At 34.4% G+C, this 26,368-nt stretch overlaps 1 protein-coding gene across 1 annotated transcript; it reads right to left on the bottom strand.

The window, feature by feature from the left end:
* Window positions 1-12,796: 12,796 nt before the first annotated feature.
* LOC122196650 (receptor-like protein Cf-9) lies at window positions 12,797-14,387 on the bottom strand. Its single transcript, XM_042899795.1, has 2 exons — window positions 13,973-14,387; window positions 12,797-13,563 (listed from the first exon to the last, which is right to left on the bottom strand). The coding sequence occupies exons 1-2, from the start codon at window positions 14,385-14,387 to the stop codon at window positions 12,797-12,799; spliced, it is 1,182 nt and encodes a 393-aa protein (XP_042755729.1).
* Window positions 14,388-26,368: the final 11,981 nt, after the last annotated feature.

The following is a 26,368-nucleotide window of genomic DNA, read 5'->3' as shown; positions in this document are numbered from 1 at the left end:
ATCATGGTTATCGATGTTTCTGATAATATTTCCATATGATTTATGAAAGAGAGAAATTAGAAGGTTCTCAATGAAAAGAATAAAATGCTTCAAAGAATAAATGGGAGAATAAATACTAGCTAAGACCAAACCCTAATGGGCTAAAGCCTAAAGGGCCCATATACATGTGGGCTAACAACATAGGCTAACATCCCCTCTCAAACTCACAATATAGCAATAAGCATTAAGAGTTTGTCACACAAGAAACGAAATCGAGATGCCGATAGAGCTTTCGTAAAAATATTTGCAAGTTGCAAGGTTAATGAAACAAATGGAAGTGATATGGTTTCGAGTTGTAAGTGATGACAAGTGAAGTGACAATTATTATCAAAGTGTTTCGTCCACTCATGGAAAACAAAATTCTTCGCAATTTGTTTCGCACTTTTTTTTATCACAATGCAGGGGAATAGGTGAAGAAATGTGAACCCCATATTCACAAGAATACACAAATAGAAAATGTCAATCCCAACTTGTTCCTCTCACCATGAGGACGAAGAACAAAAATAAGTACATCCAAAGAATCATAGAGTAGAGTATTCTGGTATGTGATATAGTTTCTCAACAGGAGACATTCCTTAATTCAATATAGTAGGGATATGTCACATAAACAGCAGTTAAGATTGCTTTTCCCCAAAAGGCACTAGGAACTTGTGTAGACAAGAGAAATGAGTGTGCTGTCTCAATAATATGACAGTGTTTCCGTTCTTCCACACCATTTTACTAATGAGTATCAATGCACGATGATTGGTGTATGGTACCATCAGAAGCAAGTAACTAAGTAAAATCATTACAGGTGTATTTACCCCCTAAGTCACACTTTATCACAGCTAAATGTTGAGTTTTAACAAGAGCTCTAAAATTGTTGTAAATGCCAAGAAAATCGTATATGCGTTTCATAAGATAAATCCAGGTATATCGAGTATAATCATCTATAAAAGATACATAATATGTCGACCCATCCTTTGTGGATACTAGTGCAGGACCCCACACATCATAATGAATAATATCAAAAGGAGCAATAGAACAAGACATACATTTACTGAAAGGTAAAGCAGAGAATTTTTCCAGGTTGCAACCACTACAAGTGGAAATATCATAAGTGTTAAAATGACCCAAAACAACACTAAATGCTATAAAATTCAAACATGATACAAACACATGTCCCAAAAAGAATGCCAATGATAAAACTTAGACGACAAAGGAATCAAATGCAAAGAAGACAAATCAATGCTAGCGGCAACAACAACAACAGATACTTTGAGAACCTCCAAGATATAAATTTCTCCCACCTACGGCCAATCCCAATCACCTTCTGAGTGTGTTGGTCCTGTATAACACAAATGGAATCAGAAAAGAATACATAATTACCAAACTTTCACAACTAGATGACCAAAGCAAGATGCAAAGTGAGTTTGGGAATGTAATAAACATTAGGAAGATACATATGAGAATTAGAAATAGACCCAACACCCTCAACTATCATAGATGTATCACTAGCCGACATAACAGAGACAGATGACATGCGTGACAAAGAAGTAAACGATGACAAATAAGGATTCATATGATGGGTTGCACCAGAATCTAAAATCTACAAAGATGAACGTATACTTGAGGTACCAGATGAAGTAGGACCAAAATGAGACATAGATGTAAACATGGCAGTAAGATTAGAAGCCAAATACTGTCTGAAACTCCCAAAAACCTTGGGATCCAACGCAGAAGGTGGCATGTTGCAAACTGACTCGGTGTTAATTGATGGAGCAGCAGAAGCAGCAACAATAATGGAGGGCAAGGTGAACATGGCTGAAACTTCTACTGACCATAGCTAATCTGTTGTCCCGGCTAAAGTTGATTAGATTTACCCTTGTTGACTAACAATATACACTGAGCTTTCCAATGATTTTTCTGTTTGTAGAATGCACACTCATCATAAGCAACCCTTGGATTTTTTGTCGAGACTGATTAGAAGAAACAGCAAGCACAACATGAGTAGAAGTAGGAATGGAGGTTGCTTTAAACCTTTTATCTGCGTGAGACTTGATACGAGTCTCTTCGTAAATCAGCCCATGAATAACATAATCCACTGAGGGAAGTGGGAGCGATGAATAATCGTTCCACGTAGGCCTTCAAAATCAGAATGCAACGCCATCAAAAACTGGACCAAACATTGTTCTTCCCTCATACCAATATAAGTCTCAAAAACTTTTAACTCTTTAGATTCAGTAAGAGCCAATTAGCCAATTGATCCCATAAATCAGACATAACAACATAGAAATCTTGAATACTCAGGTTATTGTGTTGAAGGGAACAAATATCATATTCTAACTGATATTGTTTAGCAAAGTTGGATTGAGTATACAGTCTCTCCAAGTGATTCCAAACATCCTTTGTTGTGTCATATTTAGCCAACTGCATACCAATAGATTGTGTAATAGAATTGTTAATCCAAGTAATGACCTTGGAGTTATCAGTCTCCCAAGCATCAACCAACAAATCAAAATTCTCAGCTTGAGGCACTAAAGGTTTTACTTTAGTCCCAGTGGCATAGCCCCACATATTCTTCCCACAAAGGAATTTCTTCATAACGTAACTCCAATATGTATAATTCTTTCCATGTCATCGAGTATTGATTGATCGAAGGGAATCATCCTTTCGAGTCATGTTGGCAATGGATAAACAACCATAATAATAGATAAGAAATTAGAGAATCAGAAGAGCAACAAACTAGCAAAAGCAATCAATCAAACAACAAAAACAAACTAACGGCAACAACAAACAAATACCAACGAGTAAACAACATCAATAAGGAAGGAGCGTCAAACAGATTGGAAACAAAATGGCTACAGTAACCCTAGAAAGAGAGAAATTACAAGGTTCTCAATGAAAAGCTTCTAACAACGTATCAAACCTCCGCTCCGATACCATGATAATATTTCCATATGATTATTGAAAGAGAGAAATTACAAGGTTCTCAATGAAAAGAATAAAAGGCTACAAAGAAGAAATGGGAGAATAAATACAAGCTAAGAACAAACCCTAATGGGCTAAAGCCTAAAGGGCTCATAAACATGTGGGCTAACAACATATAGGCTAATAGTTTCGACCCATCATCACTACAAGAAAAAAGGCCTTTTACGACGCGCAAAATACGACGCTCATTGATCTATGTTACGCAAAGGAGAGTGACATTAGAAAAATGTCATCTCTTCAAAAAATTTAAGGATAGAAGACACGCATTATTGCGCGCCCTTAAATTAGTGTCTAAAAAAAACACGGAGGGCACCTATAATAAAATGCGCGTCGTCTAAGGATGTCGCTTTATAATTTTTAATGGAACGCGCGTTCCAAACTTTAACAGTAGGGGGAAATGAAATTCTGAAAAAAATTAAAAATCCCGCCTTCCTTTTTTTTCTCCTTTCCCTCTTGCCCTGGACGCTCCTTCCTTCCCCCTCCCGACATTGACTGCTGCTTACTTCTTCCCTCACTTCTACCTACTGGAACCACCATATCTCCCACTCGATGTTGAAATTGTTAGAAAAAGCCCTAATTATACTCTCAAGTCTAAATACAGAAAAAATAGAAGATGGTGAAGAAGTAGCAGTAGAAAAAGCCCTAATCGGAGGTGGTCCTGTTCTTCATTGTTTCTTCGATGTTGAAATTGTTAGAAAAAGCCCTAATCGGAGGTGGTCCTGTTCTTCCTCCCACCACGATTCCCAGCTTTTGTTCGCCGGAACACCGATTCCACCGTGGTTTCTGATCCACACTGACCAGTCGTCCCAGTCTTCAACGATTTTCTGCCATTCAAATCCGGATGGGTTGAAAAGAAAAGGGGCGAACAGCCACGACACGACTAGGAACCACATTGAGATGGTTAGGTGGCTCTGTATTTGGCGCCGCCGTGGAGAATTGTGCGACCGAAATAGTGAAGCTTGGTGCCAAGAGAGAAGGTGAAGAAGACAGCGGAGAGCTGGAGGTTCATGATTATTAGGTCACCGAGTGCAGTTCTGAAGCCTCTTTCGAGTCCGATCTCCATAATCATCGGTAACGCCATTAAAAGACCAAGTTGAACTACAGATTGAGAAGCCATGGTTGCTTTCAAAGCTTTATCTCCTTGCATCTTTGCTGATTTCATAATTGCTTTTTCTAATCCACTTAAACAGAGATATAATCTCCCGTATAAGAACGCATACACAGTAAGCATCACCATCTGAAACATAAGATAATTTGTCATTTTCTTTAGACTTTAAACTGTTAGACACACACACACACACACACACACACACACACACATATATATATATATATATATATATATACAGATATTAATTAATTTACCATTGAGCTAACGTCGTCCTACTTCCTAGATGGTGTTTGTGTGTGCATAGACACACACGAATGTGGAGTCTCCAAAGTTGTTGATATCATAGACAGCATCATAAAGGATCCTTCAAGGGCACAATTGCTAAAGTTTTTCATGTCTGATGGAGATCTTTCAAAAGAACTTGATGACAGATTTGGCTCTCAGTATGGGGATATTTTGGTCTTGATTGTTATTAGAACTTTTTAACTTTTAACTTTTATGATTTAATAATGATTTATTCCTATTTTTATTTTGTAACAGGCTTCGGTTCCCACGAACGAATCTGATAATGATTGACCAGGTTCAACAAAGTCAAACGTTCATATTTTGATGGAGGTAAATACCAGAATACAAAATGAAACTAAAAACAATAGTTTATAAAATGAAAATGATCCTGTATTTACAAAACCAATAACAATCGATACATCAATATGTACAACAACTTACATTACAATGAACCCGTATCGTTAACCATTCAAAATTGACATTGAAGAAACAATGAAAAGTTTTTACCTTTTGTTACTTTTCTAACTCGGTTTAAGCAAAAATTCACCTTTTTTTTTACTGGGATTGCAGCTGTGTACTTACAGTGGGCAGGAACATTTTACCAAAGAAAAGAAGGAAGAATGATTTCAAGAGGAATTGGAATTGTGATCATCTGCGACTAATGTGGGTATTTGACCTTGATTGACAAAGTCAATCTTGTTTAATCTCAAACAGCAAAGAATTTTCTCGGGTAATTCTTCTGGTTTTTGAGCCTGTATGTTTTTTTTAACAAGAAAAAATATTAGGGAGGGAAAAAGTTGTAATAGTTTGAAAGTACATCAACAATTCATGATTAGATTTAGATTACCTGAATTGTTAAGCCGAGATTCATAATCTCGTGTTTTAGACGTTCACGAAATGCATCCAATCCTTTTCTTGCTATTTAACTAAATCGATGAATATCAAGGTCAATTTCAAAGTAATTTGATCCCTTAAAGAAGTTGTGTTGGGGGCGTGAGAACATGGCTCCATATAATCAACAGAGTGAAGGGGACAAAAATATTAGTACTACTACTCCTCCTGTTGTTGCTGCACAAAGCAAACCAAATCTGAAAAAGATTCAAATGATGTCTAAAACAACAGGTGAAGATAATATTCAAAGCATAAAAACTTATGTTACTGAATTAAAAGAACGTATGTCAAAGTTACAATACCAAAAACAACTACTTGTCTGCCAGGTTAGTTACAATTTAGAAAGAAAGTAAGTTTTTACTAAAATTCCAAAAATGCCCTTTGTAAAATTATTGTTTTGGTTTGAACAGGCATTCGAGGTAGAGGAAGCAAATGATGGTGGTGGTGGTGGGGCCTCTGATGAGACGGATTTTGTGGAGGAAATGGAATATCCTATCATGCCACGTCACCTTGTGTTATGTCAGGTACCTATGGAACAAGCTTGTACTCCTCGAATAATAGTATTGCAATCACTCATATTACCATAAATTTCAATCCTATAGACTTACAATGCAATTTCGTTCTAGGTATAATTCCATCAATGATATACAACCAATAAAACTACTTTTGTCAAACACATATATGTACACTACACTAACGGCACACCTGTTGGATTAGGGTCTGATACGTGTTCTACAGGTGTATAATCGTACTGCCATCCCACTGGATTCATCCCCGTTGCTTTCTTTCTTTTTACATTTGGCAATGTCGGCTATCTACATGTCATTTCCTACAAAATATCCGTTTGTGATAATAATTTAAAAATAAAATAAAAATAAAAAAACTCTTTTGTAAAAATGTATGGGCCGAACAAGAAAGAGTGCATTTTAATTGATTCATCAATTAACTTTTTTTTATAAGGTGTAAGTTAATTATCGTTCGATATAATCGACTTTGATCGATAAAAGTTGAAATGCAATAAATATGATCAAGGTTTTCTAGAGATAATGCATAATTAAAAGGTTCCCTAAATAATGTACTGATGAAACGTGGCTTTCGCATGTCGGCATACTTTTTTGTTTGACTTGATGGGCTTTCTTGGTTAACCACTTAATCTGGACAGCTTAGTGTATCAAAACACCAACCCTTCCCCTACTTGCCCTTAATATTTTTTCCACCAACTTCTCTCATGTTAAAATTGATGATGATTATGAAATCTGTTTGTTGGGATGTAAGGGTAAAATGGTCATTTGGTCTTAGGGGCTGTTTTATAGTTGCTAACCATTCAGCCACTTTACCATACAAGACTTGAGGAATCTTCACGATCACATGCCATTCTTCGTTTATAAATCTTGCAGGAAATGAAAGAGGTGCAGATACAACTGATAATGATAAGAAAACAAGGTAAAGGTTGGAATATAGAATGGAATGGAATGGAATGAGTCATTCCTTCCATTTCTTCCCTCTCTATTTTTCTCTCTCTCTTTTATTCTAATGATCAAAGTTCTTGTTTTTAATATCAGTTTCCCTGTTCTCTTTTATACTTGATGCACCTTTTATTTGCAGGCTTGGCCTGTGCGTACTCCAAGGCCTGTTGCTTTCAAGCTTGTTGCTGATACCCCTCTTCTTACTGGACAAGTAAGTTTCAAATCTTTTTGTTGTGGATTTCTTATAGTTTCTTTTTGTTGTGGATTTCTTATAGTTTACTTAGCTTCTTAAATCAAAGAGTATAAAGCTTTCCTAATGTGTTCTAATAATTAAGAAAATGGTGTTTTTTTGAAAAATGCTTCTCAATTTATCTTATTATGAAGAATGGAGAACAGGCCTCAAATCATATGTTTTTTTTTTCCAGTAACTTCCACTTCCTTCATGGGTTTGTAACAATACTGATGGACTTTGCTATTTTGTTGTATGGTGTATTACCTTGGATATAATTTGTTTTTACAGTTTTCTCTTTTTATTTAATTTAAATTTGGATATAAGTTTGTAACACATGGGATTTATGATTGCAGCAAACAATCTTTCTTTTCTTTCCAGACATGATTAAAGGCATGTTTTTGGCTGTAGTTATTGGACCACCTGTTGTGGTTGCCATCATTTTAATAGTACAGGTATTATTCTATCTCTGAGAAATTTCATTTGCCATGTCATCAAAAGTTGCCAGATGGACTATTATCTTTCATGTTTGAGTTGGTTCTCAACTTGTAGAAGAATAACATAAAATATTTTGGCATCTGAGTGTAAAAAATAATATTTGAACTCATAAGCTCCTTAATAATACTTTATTGTGTTACATGTACTTTATTACTTACTCATAATATATAATTCAATCTGATTATTGATTATGTTTGGTGAGATCATGTTCTCTGTTCTTGATGCTGCATCTGATAGGGAACCAAAAGTGAGGACTTTTTTTCCCCCTGACACTTGAAATAACAAGGTAAGGAGAGCATTCTAAACATTCTGGAAACTTTAAAAGAAGAGGGAAATAGGGTCTTGTTCAATGCTTTAGCTGTGTTTGCTCTAAGGGAGATCAACTTATCAAAAGTAAGTTACTGTTTCACCCTTTTATTTAATATTTTTGTGATTGAATGAAAGTCTTAATGAAAGTAATTGACAACCCTTTCTCTGTAAATGATGTTGTGATTGTGGGAGAGGTGTTGTGTTTTTCTCTGTTGCTAGGTAACCTTCTCAACAACAACATTCTACTTAAGCAGGTGAGTAATCAAGATTAAGGGAGACTTGTAATCATGTTTGACATTCCTTTCCAGTAAGAAACAGAGTTGTATGATTATTTGTTAGTTTTATAGGAATGTATAACCCATGTTAGCAATGTATTATTTTCGTTTAACATTTGAATGATTCTTTGTATGACATTACAATTTGTGTAATCTATTTTATTTTTTGAGTATGAAATTTTATTTTATATTATGCAATGGATTGTATTTTTTGTATATGGTATTTTATTTCTATTATGAGAAATTAAATGCAAATTTAATTTAAAAATTAATAAATATATAAATTTATTTTTTTTAAACATTTAAATTTACGATACGCAAAAATGTGTGTCATCTTCATTTATGACATGGCCTTTCTTGACAGGGGCTTTCTTGATGCGCATTGCGTGTCATTAACACGCGCGTCGTAAGGTTACGACACGCGAATGCGTGTCATCTTTCTTTATGACAGGGCCTTCCTTGATACGCATTGCGTGTCGTAAAAGCGTGTCATAATTGCGCGTCGTAAATGAGCGTCGTAAATGCGCGTCGTCTCTCTTTATGACAGGGCCTTCCTTGACACGCATTTGCGCGTCGTCTGAGCCTTTTACGACGCGCAATGAGCGTCGTAAAAGGCCTTTTTTCTAGTAGTGCATCTGAATGCATTTACATTGCTCGCCATGTTCATTTTAATGAGACATCCTTTCCATTCTCTACTTCACCACCTGACCAGCCCCAACCCACTAACTCACAAAAACCGGAATCTGACCCATATGTGTCATCCTATCATATTCCTATATCACTCCAAAATTACCCACCTTCTACATCTACCCTAAATCAATCTACACCCTCAACTTCAATCTCTGACTCCACTATTCCCATACCAACCGAACACAATTTACCTCCTCTTATTCATACCTACTAGCGACACAACAAATCAATTCCCTCCACTACTACACAACAACAAGCCGACACTCCCTCCCAACCCTCAAAATCCCAGCCAGTCGCACAACCTACCAATACTACCCTTCCATGTCCGAGCCCTTCTCATCTTTGACCTCACCCCAAACAAACTAAATCAAACCAATCTTCTTCCCTTCATACTAGTACAAACTACTCTACTACTTTCAGACTGAACCTCCTGACTTTGTCATTGCTAACACTTTGCCATAATGATGCTCTGCTATGTTAGAAGAATAATCGGCCCTAATGAAGAATGGTACATGGTCTTTGGTACCACGTCAAAACAATATAAATGTTGTGGACTGTAAGTGGGTATATAAACTGAAAAAGGATACGCTAAAAATCATGGCAGGTTGCTAAGGGTTTCAAACAACAATCGAGGATTGATTATCAAGAGACGTTTAGTTTGGTTGTCAAGGTGACAACCATTCGTGTTGTGTTTTCCTTAGTTGTTGCCCAAAATTGGCTATTACGACAATTAGTTGTACAAAATGTGTTCTTACATGGGGATCTAAAAGAAACAATGTATCTACAGCAACCTCTAGGCTTCGTTGATCAAACAAATCCATATCATGTTTTCCTTCTCCATAAATCATTGTACGGCCTAAACTAGGCTCCACGGGCATGGTTTCATTGGCTATCCACAACCCTCTTGGTAATTGTCTTCAAGGGGTCTCGGACCCATCACTATTTGTTCACTCATCTCGAGGCATTCTACTATATATGTTAGTTTATGTTGATGATATTATTCTTACAGGTAATGATTCTCATGTGATTGATCAAATGGTATGCAACCTTAGCAACTCATTTGTTGTGCAAGATATGGGCGCTCTATCCTATTTTCTAGGTGTTGAAATACACTATAAAACAGACTCTATCATCTTGTCTCAACGGAAATTTATTATTGAATTGTTACAATGTGTCAACCTCTTTGCGTCCAACATGTTTCCTCTCCATTAACGAGTGCAAACTTAGCGATCGGTGATAGTAGTCATTTGACAATCCTAGTCGTTATCGACAAATTGTTGGTGTTCTCTGGTACGTCACACTCTCATGGCCAAACATCACTTACACAGTCAACAAAGTTTGTAAATTTATGCATTCCCCCACTGAGAATCATTGGTCAGTCATGAAGCGTATTTTGAGATATTTACAAGGGACTGCTTCTTACGGATTACGATTACAACGCAACTCAGATTTGAAACTTCATACTTATACTGATGCTACTGATCATTTGCTTACTACTTATTCTGATGTGGACTGGGCGGTAGCCAGATGACCGTCGATCCACCAGGGGCTTTGCTATATATCTAGGATCAAATCTTGTTTCTTGGGCTGCTCGCGAACAACAAACTGTCTCTCAATCATCAACAAAGTCAGAGTACAAGGCTCTATCAGGTACAATGGTAGAACTTACTTGGCTTCAAGCTCTTCTAAGAGAACTATGGGTTCATCTAAAGACTATTGCTACATTATGGTGTGATAACCTAGATGCTACCTATCTTTTGGCAAATCCAATATTTCATGCACACACCAAACATGTTGAAGTTGATTTCCATTTTGTTCATGAAAAGGTAGCACAAGGACAACTCTCAGTTCAACACATCCATACAAATGATCGGATAGCAGACGTCCTCACAAAGTCACTGTCATCACAACGTTTTCTCCTATTACGATATATCCATGTTGCGGCTTGCTCCCCGACTTAGCTTGTGGGGAATATTAGACTATAATAATATAAGTTAATAATATAGGGTGTAGAGTGTAAATGTATCTATTATATATTCCTGTCATGTGTATGTGATCAATACATAATACAATTACCAAGTTTTATTGTTGATATACTAACTCTTTAATATTTATCTGTTTCACAAAAATTATGCTTTCGAATTATTAAAAAAAAGTACTTTAACTTTGATCGGTCTGTGAAGTCATGTGTTTTGATGTGGCTCAAGGAAGGGTGGATGCGGGATTTCATAGTAGGGGTGTCATGGGAAATTCAAGGATTGCACGATAGTAGAAAATAAAATCGAAAAATCCTGCACTGCGTCCGGAAAAGTCAGGGTTTGCACATGCCACTACATGCCCTATACTAAAACTGCCCCTAGCTTAAGGACACAGTGGAGATTGTGGTGGCAGTGGTGATTCGTTATATCATGATTTCCAACATTCAAGAGGTTTGGATCTCCACTGAATTTTCTATTACAAATGAAAGATACCGACTCCAGTAGCTTAACTATGTATTAATACTCCTCTTCACCTGCATCTTTCTAACTGACTTCCCCCCCCCCCCCCCCCCCCCCCCCCCCCTAACTGACATGATGCTCCTGAAGTAACTAGCTTCTGTTGACGTTTCTAGTTAACTAACCAAACCACCTCCTTACTAATTAACTCGCCTTTGGCTTCTTATCTTGACTTTCTAGAATACATATATCTTAATGGTGGCTTAACATTGTGTTACCAGGCTTTGGCTTCAATTTTTAAATTAACGTTTTCTTTTTATGGGCAAGTTTATAGCTAAGAAATGATGAAGATCTGAGTCGATAGAAAAGCTTACTTTTGGGATCAAAAAAATTCATGAATTCACTCATTGTGAGTTGTGACATTACAATGATTGAGAATACATGTTTAAATAATTTAACAATAGGAAGGCTTGCTGTTGATTCTAGAAAACAATCAATATATGGTCAAGACAATGTACAAATTTCGAGGTACTAAAATTCACAAATAGAATAAGAGCAGGGGAACATGGACTTTTCCATTACGATTGTTGGCCATGTATGGCTTTGATTGCATGTTGTACAAGTTGTGTATCCTATTATTGATTTTAGTGTATTTGATACCAGGTCAATCCCATTGTTCTATAGGGCTTAAGTAATTTTGAAAAACTCGTTCTCTTTAATTTACTATACACATTCTCACTTGCTATATTGTAACTTTAATCATTTTGGGTATCTGAATTGCAGTATTTTCCTTTCAGAAGTTTTCTTGTAATAGTTTATTTGTATTACATGTTGAATCAACATTATCCATGTATTGTTGTTGCATTGAGCAACGATTGTGACAAAGGAAGAAATTTGTAACAGTTAAGTTGATTAGGATTTAACTGATTGTGGCTAGGCTTTTGGAATGACTTAAGGGTCTTCTAAGTATATATTGGAGACAGGGTGTTGAGTTTAGTATTGTTCTTTTTTTTGTATAGGCTTTAATTTATTTTATTTTTTTGGAACGACAAATACAAATATATACTAAACTACTCCTAAATTATTTCACCTATGTCCACAATGGGACTTGAACCCTCGACCTCAAGGAAGGAGGGCAACACCGGATACCGCTGGACTAGAAGACCTTTTTAAGTCTCCACCAGTCATTGCTTGTCTTGCGGTCTATTTGTACTTCTACATCAATGACTTGGGTTGTACAAATCATTCAGTCAAGTAAGTCATTAATTTAATTTTTGTGTCTAATTGTGTAAAATTGGTGTAATGATAAACAAGCCTCTGACGGTGAGACTTCTTCCAATGAAGTTGGTAAATGGTAATCTCCCACCCACCAAGTAATTTAAGTAATATATGTACAAATAAATAATCCAAATATAACTAAGAATCTGCATGACCAACGCCTAAATCTACAATAAACTTCAAGCCCTAACGCAATCTTCTCTACCTGCATCTGACAGTATTGAAAAGGAAAACAAAAATAGTAAGGTTGTGTTTAGTTACGGGAAAACAGTTTTCATTTTCCGTTTTTAGTTTTCATTGAAAAATTTAGAAACGCGTTTTTAGTTTTCAGTTGACATGAACCATGTCAACTGTCCATAATCTGTGCATGCATCTGGAATGGTGCCATTAAAAAGATTGGCCCCCAAATGTAGCATCCCGAGAGAATGGATGTTTCCGATGCATTGTGGAATCACTCCATCAATACTATTATTGGATAGATCGAGATATTGTAGATTGCTCATGTTGCAAATTGATGGAGGGAATGGTCCTTGAATCATGTTGGACTGGAAGGATAGTTGAGTTATTCCATCCCATTGAAACTGCGGCAAGCCTGTTATGGAGTTATTTGAGAGATCCACAGCAATCAACCGATTTCCTCCTATCTCTCCAGCCAAATCGGGGATGCGACCCTGTATGTTGTTGCCATATAATAATAAATATTGAAGATTTTTCATAGCTCGTAAGGACTTTGGAAACGCATTTAGGTTGCAAGATGCCAAATTTAAGAACCAAAAATTAGGGTTGACATAGGTGGTAGAATTGTGGCTGAGAACAGTTAAGCCACTATAGGAGAGATCGAGTCCTGTAAGGTTTGGTAGGCTTGATAACAAAGTTTCGAAATTCCATACACCTTTGAAACTATTCGATTGAAGGTCTAGGAAATTGAGGTTAACAAGTTGGATAAATAACGAAGAATTCAAGCCTTGATTAACCTCGCCATCAAATAGGTTCTGATCACGAAGGAGTAACACTTTTAATGAACGACACTTGAACAACTCTAATGGTAACCCTCCACTAAACAAGTTAAAGCCAAGATTAATTTCTTCTATAAAGGGAAGAGTAAACAACAAAGAAGGCAACGTTCCATTAAGCATGCATGTTACCTTCTAAAACAAGAGTAGTGAGATGTGTTAGGTTTAATAAGGATTTGGGAAACGGCCCAAACAAACTACAAGAAGAGAGATCCAAATGTTGCAAGGATGTGAGATGGCCAATTGAGCCGAATGTTTCTCCTGATAAATTAATTGGTGTTAATTTCCTAGAGTCAACAAGTTGAGTTGAGAGGGATGTTGATGCTCTTGTTAATTGTGGGCCATGGACCAGTGAGGAGCCAATTGGCTGACAAGTCAAGTTGTTCCAAATATGGAAGATTGAACATGTTATCAGGTAATTTCCCTTGCAAACCAGTCCAGCTAAGTTCGAGTGATTTTAGAGAAGAAGAGATAAAAACCAACCTATATCAACATGAGCCATGGCAACCTCTCTCAAATGAGTTGAATTTTGTAGCAGATTATTTAAAACATACGGATGCATTTGCAATCCATTATTTGAAGAGAGATCAAGAGAAACTAATTTAGGGAGAAATAAGATTTCCCAAGGAATATCACCGGTAAACCCACATGAAGAGATGTTGAGATGTGTGAGACTATTTGAAAACCTACCAATTTCACGTGGAAGTTGGGAAGCATTAAAATTATTATATGCAAGGTTGAGCCTTTGTAGATGAGGAAGATCGAAAAGGGTGGTGTTAGGATGGATGGTACCTTGTAGCATACCATAACTCAGGTCAATACCAATAACATCACCGGTGAAGTGGTTGCAGGTGATACCATCCCAGTTGCAACAATCAATACTTGTGCTCCAATTCATCATAATTGGATGATAATCAAAACTAAACAACATTTCACCAGCAGCGTTATATTGGGGATCATAATCCTTGAAATTGATTGAGGAGAGGCTTTGTTTAAAGAGAAGCAACGCAAGGGTCTCTTGAGGAGAGCATTTTTTTAGTGGTGTTGAAAAAAGAGGAAGAAGCAAAACAGATGAAGGAAAAGATAAGGGAAAAGGAGAGGAACAACTTTGAATTACTCATTCTTTTAAATTGCTATGAACGTTTACACTTTACACTTGCTACAAATAGATATAGTATTTGGAATAGATTGAACTCAAATCATTTTATAATGTCATGCTTCTGACTTAATGAAAAGTTTGGTGGCTTAAAAAGATCTTCACACTACAAACCAATTATTGTTGTCAACGCAATAAACAAAGAATTATGCAATGGAAGAAATTGATGGCAAGCTGGTCGGATGGGATTTAAATGTTTGTAGATAACATGTAGTGTGTGCCTTGAGGATTTTCCAAAGTCTGCAAATTGAAGAATGAGATTTTTTTTTAAATGGTTGACTATAATGGACAACATTTATATGTGTTGGTTGTGTCATGTAGTAGTCAAATTATTGTAATCTATCCATTTGTGATCCAATAATAAATGGGAACCAAAGACAAGTGTTTTGGGGATCAAGGGGCAATAATTAGTTAATGCGTTAAACATGCACTGTTACTCCAAAGTCTAAATATCGTTAAGGATAAGGGGCAACTACCAAAAAACAGGTATCCTTAAGTTATCAAAATTCATATGCAAATAGTAAGAAAATTAATCATCTAGGTGAATTTGATTTTAAAAAAGCTTATTTCTGAGACTTGATCCCAAGTATCCTAGATTGGACCCTACTATTATAATTGATGAGACTGCATGAGAGTAAAATACATTATTACAGTATTACCGTATGTTAAAATTTTTACATATAAATGACTTGCAAAACTAAATTAAGTTAAAATTCCAAAAAGATAATTGTCTTTGTTAAGGATTGAAAGTGTAACCTTAAAGTTAAAACTTAAATTATTTTATCAGTACAATTGCAACAAATTAAAGTTATATTAGTAAAGAAATTAAATATCCTCCTATCATTTGTTCCTACTTTTCTTTCTACCATATCAAATGTTGACATGTATCACATTTAATTAGACATTTAATGAAATTAATAATCATTTAATCCATTTGTCAACATTTGATATGGTAGGAGGAAAAGTAGGAACAAATGGTAGAAGAATATTTAATTTCTCATATTAGTAACTATGTTTATATAAAAATAAACAGTGAAATGCCTACGCTAGCTTTTAAAGAGTTACTCCAGGTAGGAAAAAAAAAGTTTAACTTATTCTGGGATTCGAGTAACATTTATTTTGGTTCACCACCTTACCAAGATGTACTGTAGCTTTATTCGTTTATATATATATATATATATATATATATATATATATATATATATATATATATATATATATATATATATATATATATATATATATATATATATATATATATATATATATATATATATATATAGGTTCAAGTGTTATAACTAATTATTGTGTGGATCTAGGAATGATTATGGACCACTCATTTCAATAACCTACAAAAAGGTAATTTTGTAATCTTAGCTTCTAATTATTAATGGTAAATTGTCAAATTAATTATATCCCGTAAAATAGGAAATCAGTTTTACTCTTGCCTCATGCATATTCATTTAACCCTACACGTCCAAAATCAAATAAGAAGACCAAAAGGTCCGATCAACACCATTAGTCACCACTTGTAACGTCCGTAGATCAGGGCTAGTCAATTTAGAGACGATAGGCGTCAAAAATGAATTTTTGATAAAAGATTATTTAGAATGAAAAATCTTAACTAAGTTGTAGTATATGTTACAAGGATTCCGTACATATAAAGAACGCCGAAATCCGAGTTATAACGAAGAAGTTATGACCTGTCGAAGTTTCGCGACAGAACCGGCACGACACAGCGCGAAGTAAAAAGTGAATTTACGTTAGAGCGATATTTAGCCTTGGCAATCTAAATGAAAGTCGTAGAATACGTTAAACCGTGAGCGTGCATAAAAAGAACGCCCAAATCTGACTTCGTATGAGGAAGTTATGATTTTTTGAAGTTTCGACTTAGCGGTATGCAGCCCGAATACTCGATTTGAGACCGAGCGGTTTTTAGTCGAAACAATCTAAATGAGAATCAAAGGTCTCGTTAATAGGAGTAAAACGATAAAAAGATAGGCGAAAACGGACGTCGGATGAAGAAGTTATGAATTTATAACAGAATTTTCCTGTCCCGGCCTACTAAAAATAAATAATAAAAATAAAGTCAAAATTAGCCAACGGAGTCTAAACGAAAGTTGTAGATCGTAGTCTCACCTACGTGTGGATATAAAGAACGTCGAAAACGGAGTTCGTATGAGGAAGATATGAATTTTTGAAGTTTATTAAATATTTTCGATATTTATATATATATATATATATATATATATATATATATATATATATATATATATATATATATATATATATATATATATATATATATATTCCGATATTATCCGAAAGGGGGGGGGGGGAGTCAGCGATCTTATCGTCGTTACGCCCAGCATAATTCGACCTTCCAGCCCCTATAAAAGGAGGTCAAGGGCAACCGAGTTATTTGCTCATTTCTTCCCTTTTCTCGCGTTTTTGCATCGTTTTTCGTGCAAGAATTATCCCGAAGCCCCGGTATCATTCCCGAGCCCCGAAGCAAGTCCCGAAGCCCCGAAGATCCCGAGAAGTGCAATTCCCGAGCCGAAGATCTGCCCGCGAGGAGTCCGGTTTTTGTGAAGATCTTCCAGATCTGCCAAAGAATACTACTTCTACAAGCCGTAGTGCTGTCCGATCATCTTCTAATCAAGTGAGTGTGTAGTTACTTTCTTCTAATGCATAAATATTAAGTATTTGCTATGAAATACGAGCTATGTGTATAATATAAAGTTGTTTATATGTGTGGGTGTATAGTCTCTTTCATAAACACGAGTATAATAAAAGTATTGTTTGAATGTATTAAGTATATGTTTGGGTGAGTGTATAGTCACTTTCATCTTACACATAGATATGAAGTATTTTATAAAATACGTGCTATGTGTATATATATTGTTGTTTATCTGTGTGAGTGTGTGGTTATTTTCTTCTAACATAAAGATATGAAATATTTGCTATGAGATACATGTTATGTGTTTATATATTGTTGTTTAGTAGAGATGAGTGTGGAATGGATGTTTTATATAGGTGTTAAATGAGTTAATCTGTATATGTATTTTATATCTACAAATATGTTGGGTAGAACATGGGTAGATGAATTAGATGATGTGTGATGATAATTAGGTGATGAGAAATAGGTGATGAGAAATAGGTGATGAGAAATAAGTGATGAGAGATAGATGATGAGAGATAGATGATGAGAGATAGGTGATGATAGAAAGGTGATGATAATTAGGTGATGAGAAATAGGTGATGATAATTAGGTGATGAGAAATAGGTGATGATAATTAGGTGATGAGAGATAGGTGATGATAGAAAGGTGATGATAATTAGGTGATGATAAATAGGTGATGTGAAATGAGAGGAGATACCATAACCTTGACCGGCGATGTAGTCATCTACCAGAGTATAGATGGCGACCATGGACTATTCTAGATGACCTCGTGGAAACACCAGCAAACTCATAACCTGTAGGTGATAAATTACGAGCCCAGGCGATGTTGTGGCTACGTATTCATGCGATGATACTCTAACCCTTACTACGAATTACGAGTACAGGCGATGTTGTGGCTACGTATTCATGCGATGATAGACTAACCCTTATTATGAATTACCAGTCCAGGCGATGTTGTGGCTGCGTATTCATGCGATGATAGTCTAACCCTTACTATGAATTACTAGTCCAGGCGATGTTGTGGCTACGTATTCATGCGATGATCCTTAGGAAAAGTTCTTAGGAACAAACATATAAGGAAATAAGATGTAAGGAGATGAGAGGTAAAAATGATATAGGAGATGACCATTAGGATAATATCTTTAGGTAAGATTAAAAGAAGATAATGGGGATGGGTAATTGGTTTGATTGTTTGATGATTGAATATAATAATTATATTATTGTGGGTTGAAAACCCTATATGCTCACCAGGCTCCCAAGCCTGACCCACTCAGTTTAATTGTATCACAGGTATCGATACGAAGCTGCTTTGCACTGAGAGATTAAAGGAGATGTAAATCATTAGTGTAATTGAATGTCAGTTCTGTTTATGCTTATATGTCTGTATCGGAACATGACATCTTGAGGTTTTATTATTAAATGAAAATACATTCTCTTTGAGAAATGTTTTGATAAGTTATTATCATATTTTGTTTTGGGAACAAATTCCGCAACCGTTTTCTTTAAAAGATTACTCTGATTTTATAAAACAAAGCATAAACAAATCGGTCTTTTCTGGCCGTGAAAATGGGGATGTCACACCACCGAGCAAGATTCATCGGTGATAATCCTTTTGCTCCTTTCTTTCATTCTAGCCTTCTGCTCCCGTTCCCAAATCAGTTGTTTTCTGGAACAATTTTTCATGATGATACAACCATATAGCACAATAGCGATATGAAGTGGAGGAGATCAGCAGCAGCAACACGTGGCTCGGCAGTGATGTTGTCATCAGTGGTGGCAATCAATTACAAAGAGCAAAACAAGAGGCTGATTATCAAACAACTATAAATGGGGGAAAAGGATCTTCGATCCTTAGTCTTCGTCTTCGTCTGATCATAAAGGAAAGACGAACAGAAGCAGGCAGCGATGTTGTCATCAGTGGTGGCTATTGTTAACAGCGGTGGAGGCGAGGGGTTGCTCCGGTGACTCCTCCGTGTTTCTTCTTTTCTAATCCGTTCGACAACCCCACACAAAAAAGGAAGAAGCAACTGTAGAGGGTGTTTAGAGTTATTTGTTTGACAGGAAAGAGGGGTGAACAAAATTAGTAACAGGTGGTGTGTTGGGCTTGCTGGGAAATCGATGAGAAGTAAGGAAAATGAGAGAGATTCATTACCCTCTTGACTGCCGAAAACCTCCACCTCCGGTGGAGGTTTTCTCGACTAAACTTGATGAACAAGGAGGTAAAGGAAAAGTCAAAATCATAACAGTTCTATCAAGGGGTATTTTATTGCCTTAATTGATAGGAAAAGAAGAAGGGATGAGAGGACGATGCCTCTTGTTATTCCCCAGAAAACTCCCTCATGTGGTGTTTGTTTTTGGCTAAACACAGAAGAGAAAGGGAGAGATGAGAGAGATTGAGCGAAAGAGGAATGCAAGGGAAAGTAAGAAGATTGATTGCATCTATTTATGATCTTATTCCAGATCAGCTCGCGTAGTTTTTCAGGTTCAATTCATCCAAATCTTGTGAAATAAGTTATTTATTTATATTTATTTTTTGTTTCTTTTTTGTTGTTGGTTGCTATTGTTGTATGTGGCAGATTATTCTTGTCTTCGAGTTTATGAAGGCAAAGGACCCAAGTTTGTTGCTATTTTAAGGTACTATCTCTTTTTTTCAATTGTAGTAAGTTTTATGGTTTTCTTTTCCTGTAATAGGCAATTGCAAGATCCATGTCTCAAGTTATGGATGTACACGTCTATTTTGTCAGTTGGTATGTAGTGTATTCTATCATAATGTCTGTTATAAATGTATTCCATCATAATGTGTTTATATGTATATAAATAAATCGTTAGTTCTAATATTCTAATTACAAACAAATTGGTTCACTTGTTGAGGATTCTTAAAGATGATCAAGTCATGTGGACTTTTTCTATTATGGTTGGAATCAAATGAGTTTGCAAAAATAATTTTTCTCAAGTGTATTTTGGATTCGAAAAGAAGATCAAACGTATTTTGGATTTTGAAAGAAGATCACATGTATTTTCAATTCCGGTAGAAGATGAAGTCCTTACAAGAAGGAGATGATGATTTTTACTACAATTTCAAGAATGCTATAGTGACAATCAACAACTTTAGAATAAATGTAATTTATATTCATAGTGGTATTCTTTAAGAATGAATGTAATAAATGATTTTGTTAGTATTGATAACATTAGAATAAAATGTTTTTTTCAAGATAACCATAATCACATTTTGTTAGAATGTCCAAATTAATAGAATTATTATCCTAAAAAAATCAGATTTTTAAGTTAAAAGAATTAGTTATTCCATAAAATCTTTAATTTTTCTTTTTAAATTTATGTTAGTTGACTAAAATACCTTTATTATGAAATTATATGTTATTTTTCAATTTTCTTAAATTTAATCTTATATATTAATCACTTTTTTTAAAATAACTAAAATGTGTGGACACACATTTTAGTTATTTTAAAAAAAGTGATTAATATATAAGATTAAATTTAATTAGGCCCTCAAACTTTTACAGGCCAGGGCTTGAATACGTGTAACGGTGTAAGTTACAAACTTTGACTTGATTAATGAGCAACAATATCATTGAGGATCTAAACAAATATTTTAATATGTTAAAGGGGTTTATTTTTAACTCTTTGATATCTGAAAGTGAAGTCGGATTTTTTCTAGTGCATTTCATTTGTCGTATGCCGTTTTCTTTGATTCTGATCCAAAAAGTCTATGTTCTACAAAAATTACCCTTTTGGCAAGATTTCATTGTGTTTAATTTTGGCCTGTTGAAGCTCTCATATATGATTTTAAATCCAATTCACAAATTGGCTATAGTCCTACATGAAAGTTGAAGTTCATTCTTCTCACGTAGTCATTATAGAAGGGATTTATATACACCAAGTGAGAAGTAAAGAGTATTGGACTTGGTAGATCTTTTTGTCTACGCTTTGACCTTGTCGAGTGGGTTTTGAGGGACATCCAACATGTTGGACAAGAACCTAAATAAATAATTCATCAAATCTCTGAAACAATATTTTTTCAGTTTAATTATTTGTATAACTGTATATAGTTTTGAGTTTCATCTCTAAATTCTTCAAGCTAATTCTTAAACACAGATATATCCTATGCACAAAGCCTTCATCGAGCCTGATCTACACAGTACTAGGGAAGGGAGATGGAGGGAACTAAGAATAAATTACAAACAAAATAATTGTAACTGATTATTTAGTATGATTTAAACAAAGAATAAGTTAAAAAAAAAAAAAAAATGGTCACTGTCGCCTTAAAAAAGTTGCAGATATAGTCTTTGAATCTTGATGATTCATTGACAGTCTCTGTCTCGGTTTTTGCACGTAGGGTCCTTTCAAGCTAATTCTTAAACACAGCCGTTAAATCTATTATTGTCATTTTGCATTCGTTGGGTTCGTCAACTACACGTCTACACGTATGAAACACAACTCAATTTTATGACTCAAAAAAACGACACAAAACTAAAGTAATACTAGATTATAATGATTTTGGTTTCTAATTAATTTCAAAAACCAAATCACATTGCAAAAATTCCAAACCACCAAAAACCGAACCATGCGCTTTCTAAACTTCAAAAACCAAAAATTTCTGCTTTCGACCAAAAACCACACCATGCTTACTACCAAAATCCCTCATTCTATTTCCCCTCTTACTTTAAGTATCAGTAGATACCTTAGGAGCAAACAACAATTACAGGTAAATCTGTTTTTATGACCAAATCAGAAAAAAAAAAAAAAAAAAAAAAAAAAAAAAAAAAAAAAAAAATGAAATATGCAAGTTCTTTTAAAAAACTTGATGTTTAATCCGAATAAAAATCCAAAATATAGGATTTTTTTTATGATAGTGGGGAAACATATTAAGTTATTAACTCTTCATTTAGTATATTTTAATATGTTATGTTCTGTCACTACATAATATTTTGGGACCTTCAATATCCTCTCTTGTACAAGTTTATAAAGCAACATATAATGATATAACCCCAAAAACCTTAACTATCACAATAATCTACATGTAATTTCATGTATTAGTCTCCGATGGCTCTTATATTTTTTGGGCAAGATGATTTGAATGCTCTATAAATATGAAAATCAATATATACTATCATCTTCATGCATTGTATGACCTAACATACATGATGCATTTTTATCCCAATGAATTTTGATCTTACATTCGTGCTTTTATTTAATTCTTTTCTTTTTTATGATGTTGTTTTTTAATGTTTTGTCATATGAGAAGATTACATCGAAAGAGAAAAAGTCATCTTTCGTTTTACTTCTACCAAAATATAAAATCATGTATCCAAGTAAATTAATTGATTCTAATCATTACTGGTTAAATATATCGGGCCAACAAGACATTGGTACCCAAATTTTGTCATTTGATTTAAATATAAGCCCGGCCCATCTCGCTATACGCAACATATTCCAATCACGATTTCCCAATTGAAAAAATGACGTATAAATCGTATATGCGTAAACATTTGGAAATCACTTTAAAAAAAACATCAAAGACATACATTTTAAATTAATTGTAACTTGTTATCTTACCCGTTTATAATAAGGACCAAATATCTAGTTATACCTTTGAAATTTATCTAATCAGGACAACAAACTTTGTAGATGAGTGACATAATCCAGTTTTAGTCCACCTTAAAAAATTATGATTTCGATTTATATTATTTTAACTCATCACTTAACCTATTTATTTTCTTTTGTACAATTCCTTATGCAGAGTCTTTTAATAAAGAGAAAAAGACAAAAATAACATAATCATATACATTCATATTTTCTAGAAATAGCCAGAAGTTCAAATAGTTACCCTGATAGCCATGAAATCGCAGTTGGCAAAGGCCATCTATAAATGGTCCTAGGTGGCTGTGATCGGGCCCAGGCCTTTCATCTCCTGTCCATAGCCCACACAATGCAAAAATGAGGTTGTCTTTTTGGCCTTTTGGGTATGTATACTTTGGGCTCATCGTCTTGGGCCAAGACGGAATCACAAATTACAGTTGGTTATTGGCAACTGCGGTTTTTGATGACTATTAACTTTTAAGATTATCTCATACTTTTTTGGCTTTTTTAAGTCTTATATATATATATATATATATATATATATATATATATATATATATATATATATATATATATATATATATATATATATAGCCTATTTTTATCATTTTTCCCTTTAACAAAATGATACCCAAGATTTTTTAAGAAAGGAAAGTGATAAGCTCATGAATACCGTCATGGGGGTGGGTATGTTACAATCCATGTGTCAGGATCTAAAAGATAGTTCCGGTCCCACTCTTTTATATAGTATTTTAGGCCGATGATCACATCATTGTTTAAGTGTGTAATCCGTGTTTCGACTTTTTTGTATTTCTTTTCTATTTCCTCTCAATCACTTCACTCACACTCAATAAAATATGATAATTAAAATTCTATTAATCTAGACAAATTACATTTCAATTTCACAATCATTCATGTTGCTCCAAATTTGCACAAAGTAATAACCAAATGTCTGGAAACCATCATGGTGATTTGCATCACTAACATTATTTAAGGATAATAAAATTAATTTATTAATCAATAAAATCATGATAAATATTGAATAAATATTTGTTTGAGTTTATTAAGAATTAAATTATCCTGCTATTTAGGAACGAATCTCATAAACCAAGGGATCCGAGGGCAACGCCCTTGGCAGCGGGTTCCAAAGTCAGCTTTGGAATTTTTTATTTGGATTAATATTAAAGACAGTTTTATGATGGTTACAAAAATGTCATATGATACTTTTGGGAGTTTTAAACATGTGGTTATTTCTTTCTTATTGGTCACATACAAATTTGATACAAGAATATCATAACTTCATTCGTTCTCTATTTTTGAAGGGTTACTAAGATTTATCAAATTGAGATTTCGAAAGTAACATCGAAATACTTTCATTTGATAGTGAAATCACGAGTCTTAGTTTTTCTAAGCATTTGATACCCCCAAATTCTAACAAAGAAGGCTAACCTGGATATAACTTTTGATTTTATAGTTTTGACTTTTGAAGGTCATCTTATATAACACAGAAAGCTTTCAACATGCATGAGCTCTTGAAACTAGTTTATAGAAACAAGGATTCTTCATTGACACATCACACATCTCATGTCCACTTAAATTCCCCCTTAAAGGTTTATATGTTTTCTTGATATATTGTTAATACGTATCAAACTTCTTTTCTTGACTACTTTTTGTACCACTGTTTTTATTTTATTTTTTTATTAGAAAAAAGTTATATATGTGGTTTGGTAAAATGACTCATCATTCAGTTTATTCAACTGAGTTCGTATTGATTGGATATACATATATATATTATTACATTGTTTGTTGTTGAATAACCAATTAAAAGTTCTGGATGACAAGGGCACAACGTATAATATTCAAAATTCCAAATTTTTCACAATATCTAAGAATATATATAATACATTATATTTTTCAAATTTTACTTTTCCAACGTTTTTTCAAGATTTATATTTCTTGTTCACATGTGGATGAAAGAACAAAGTCGTGCAAAATATGTTGTCCTTTTGAAACGACTAATTTTAGCCCTGGAACACTTAAAACATGTGATTTCACTTAAATGAGATAGCCATCAAATAATTTAACGAGTCACAACGTTAAACAGTTAGATAATTACAAAATATGTTAGATGCTTTTTTAAATGCTTAGTTTTGCTAACTGATTACCAATCGAACAGAAGAGCTGTTTAAATATTTAAATATGAAAATAATATTTTATTGCTATATATAATAATAATAATAATAATCAACCATTGTGAAACTATAAAAATATATTGGAATCATATATGTGTTGTTGGAAAAGTTGAGGGGGGATATGTTTCATGTTTCATGTGTTGACCCTTGACTGGTCTAATTACATGGTTTAGCCCCCGGCCGCAGGCGGCGGATCGTTCATAGCCATGTGGATGAATCATGCATTCATTCACCTACAAATGTCTTCAGCCACGCCAAAATATTTTTGTTTTTTTATTATTATTTATAGGTAGAAAATGATGGGTGTTTGATATTTTATGATCATAACAGAAGAAACATACGTGTTTTGAATTACTCGAGTCCATCCAAAACTATCATAGCTCAATGAAGAATCCCATGTTTATATTTTACTTTGTAGTTATTTTTATTAATTTGTTACTTTTTTTATTTGGAAAAAAAGATAGCTTAGTAAATAATATTTTGCTAATAATCTATTGTTTGAAAGCAATTTTGTTAAAATACCAACCTTTTTATATAATCACACCATCTTACAAACAAAAACGATCTTGGTCACACCAGAATTGATTTTGAACAAATATATATATATATATATATATATATATATATATATATATATATATATATATATATATATATATATATATATATATATATATATATATATTAGGCTTGTAAGATCTTACAAACTAAAATTGTAAGTTTCATATGTAACCCCTCCTTATTAAAAGTATTGCATTTTGGTCCTTGAGCTAGTACGTGGGGCGTACAAGGTGGTACACTTGGCGTACTAGCCCGGATTTTGGATCGCGACCTTAGACCACGTACGTTGGTCGTACGTGGAGTACGCACGGCGTACTCATGGATTTATGAAACCCTAATTTTAGGGTGTTGCACCCTATTTAAACTTTGTGATAGTCTCACTAGGTTATGTTTAGACAGTCTCCATCCCCTCTTGTCTAGAAAATCGAACCCTAAGTGAGATCTTGAGAGTTTGAGCCTTAAAATGAGATTTTTAGGGTGCTTGCGAAGGAGAAGAAGAAGTGAACCATTGGGAATTGTGTTTGGAGCTTGAAGATTTGAGATTTGTTCTTCATTTGCCTTCCTTGTGAGGTAAAAAGCTTCCATGTTGCTAGATCTAGTTTGGTGCCATTTTTGTACTTTTTGAGTCCATGGTTGGGTTGTTGAGCCTCTTGATTCACTCCAGAAGTGATTGATGGTAGATCTAGGGT

This window comes from Lactuca sativa, chromosome 2, assembly GCF_002870075.4.
Source record: "Lactuca sativa cultivar Salinas chromosome 2, Lsat_Salinas_v11, whole genome shotgun sequence".
NCBI classification, from domain to species: Eukaryota; Viridiplantae; Streptophyta; class Magnoliopsida; order Asterales; family Asteraceae; genus Lactuca; species Lactuca sativa.
Note: the sequence above shows the minus strand (reverse complement) of the source record. Positions and strands in the feature narration are given on the sequence as shown.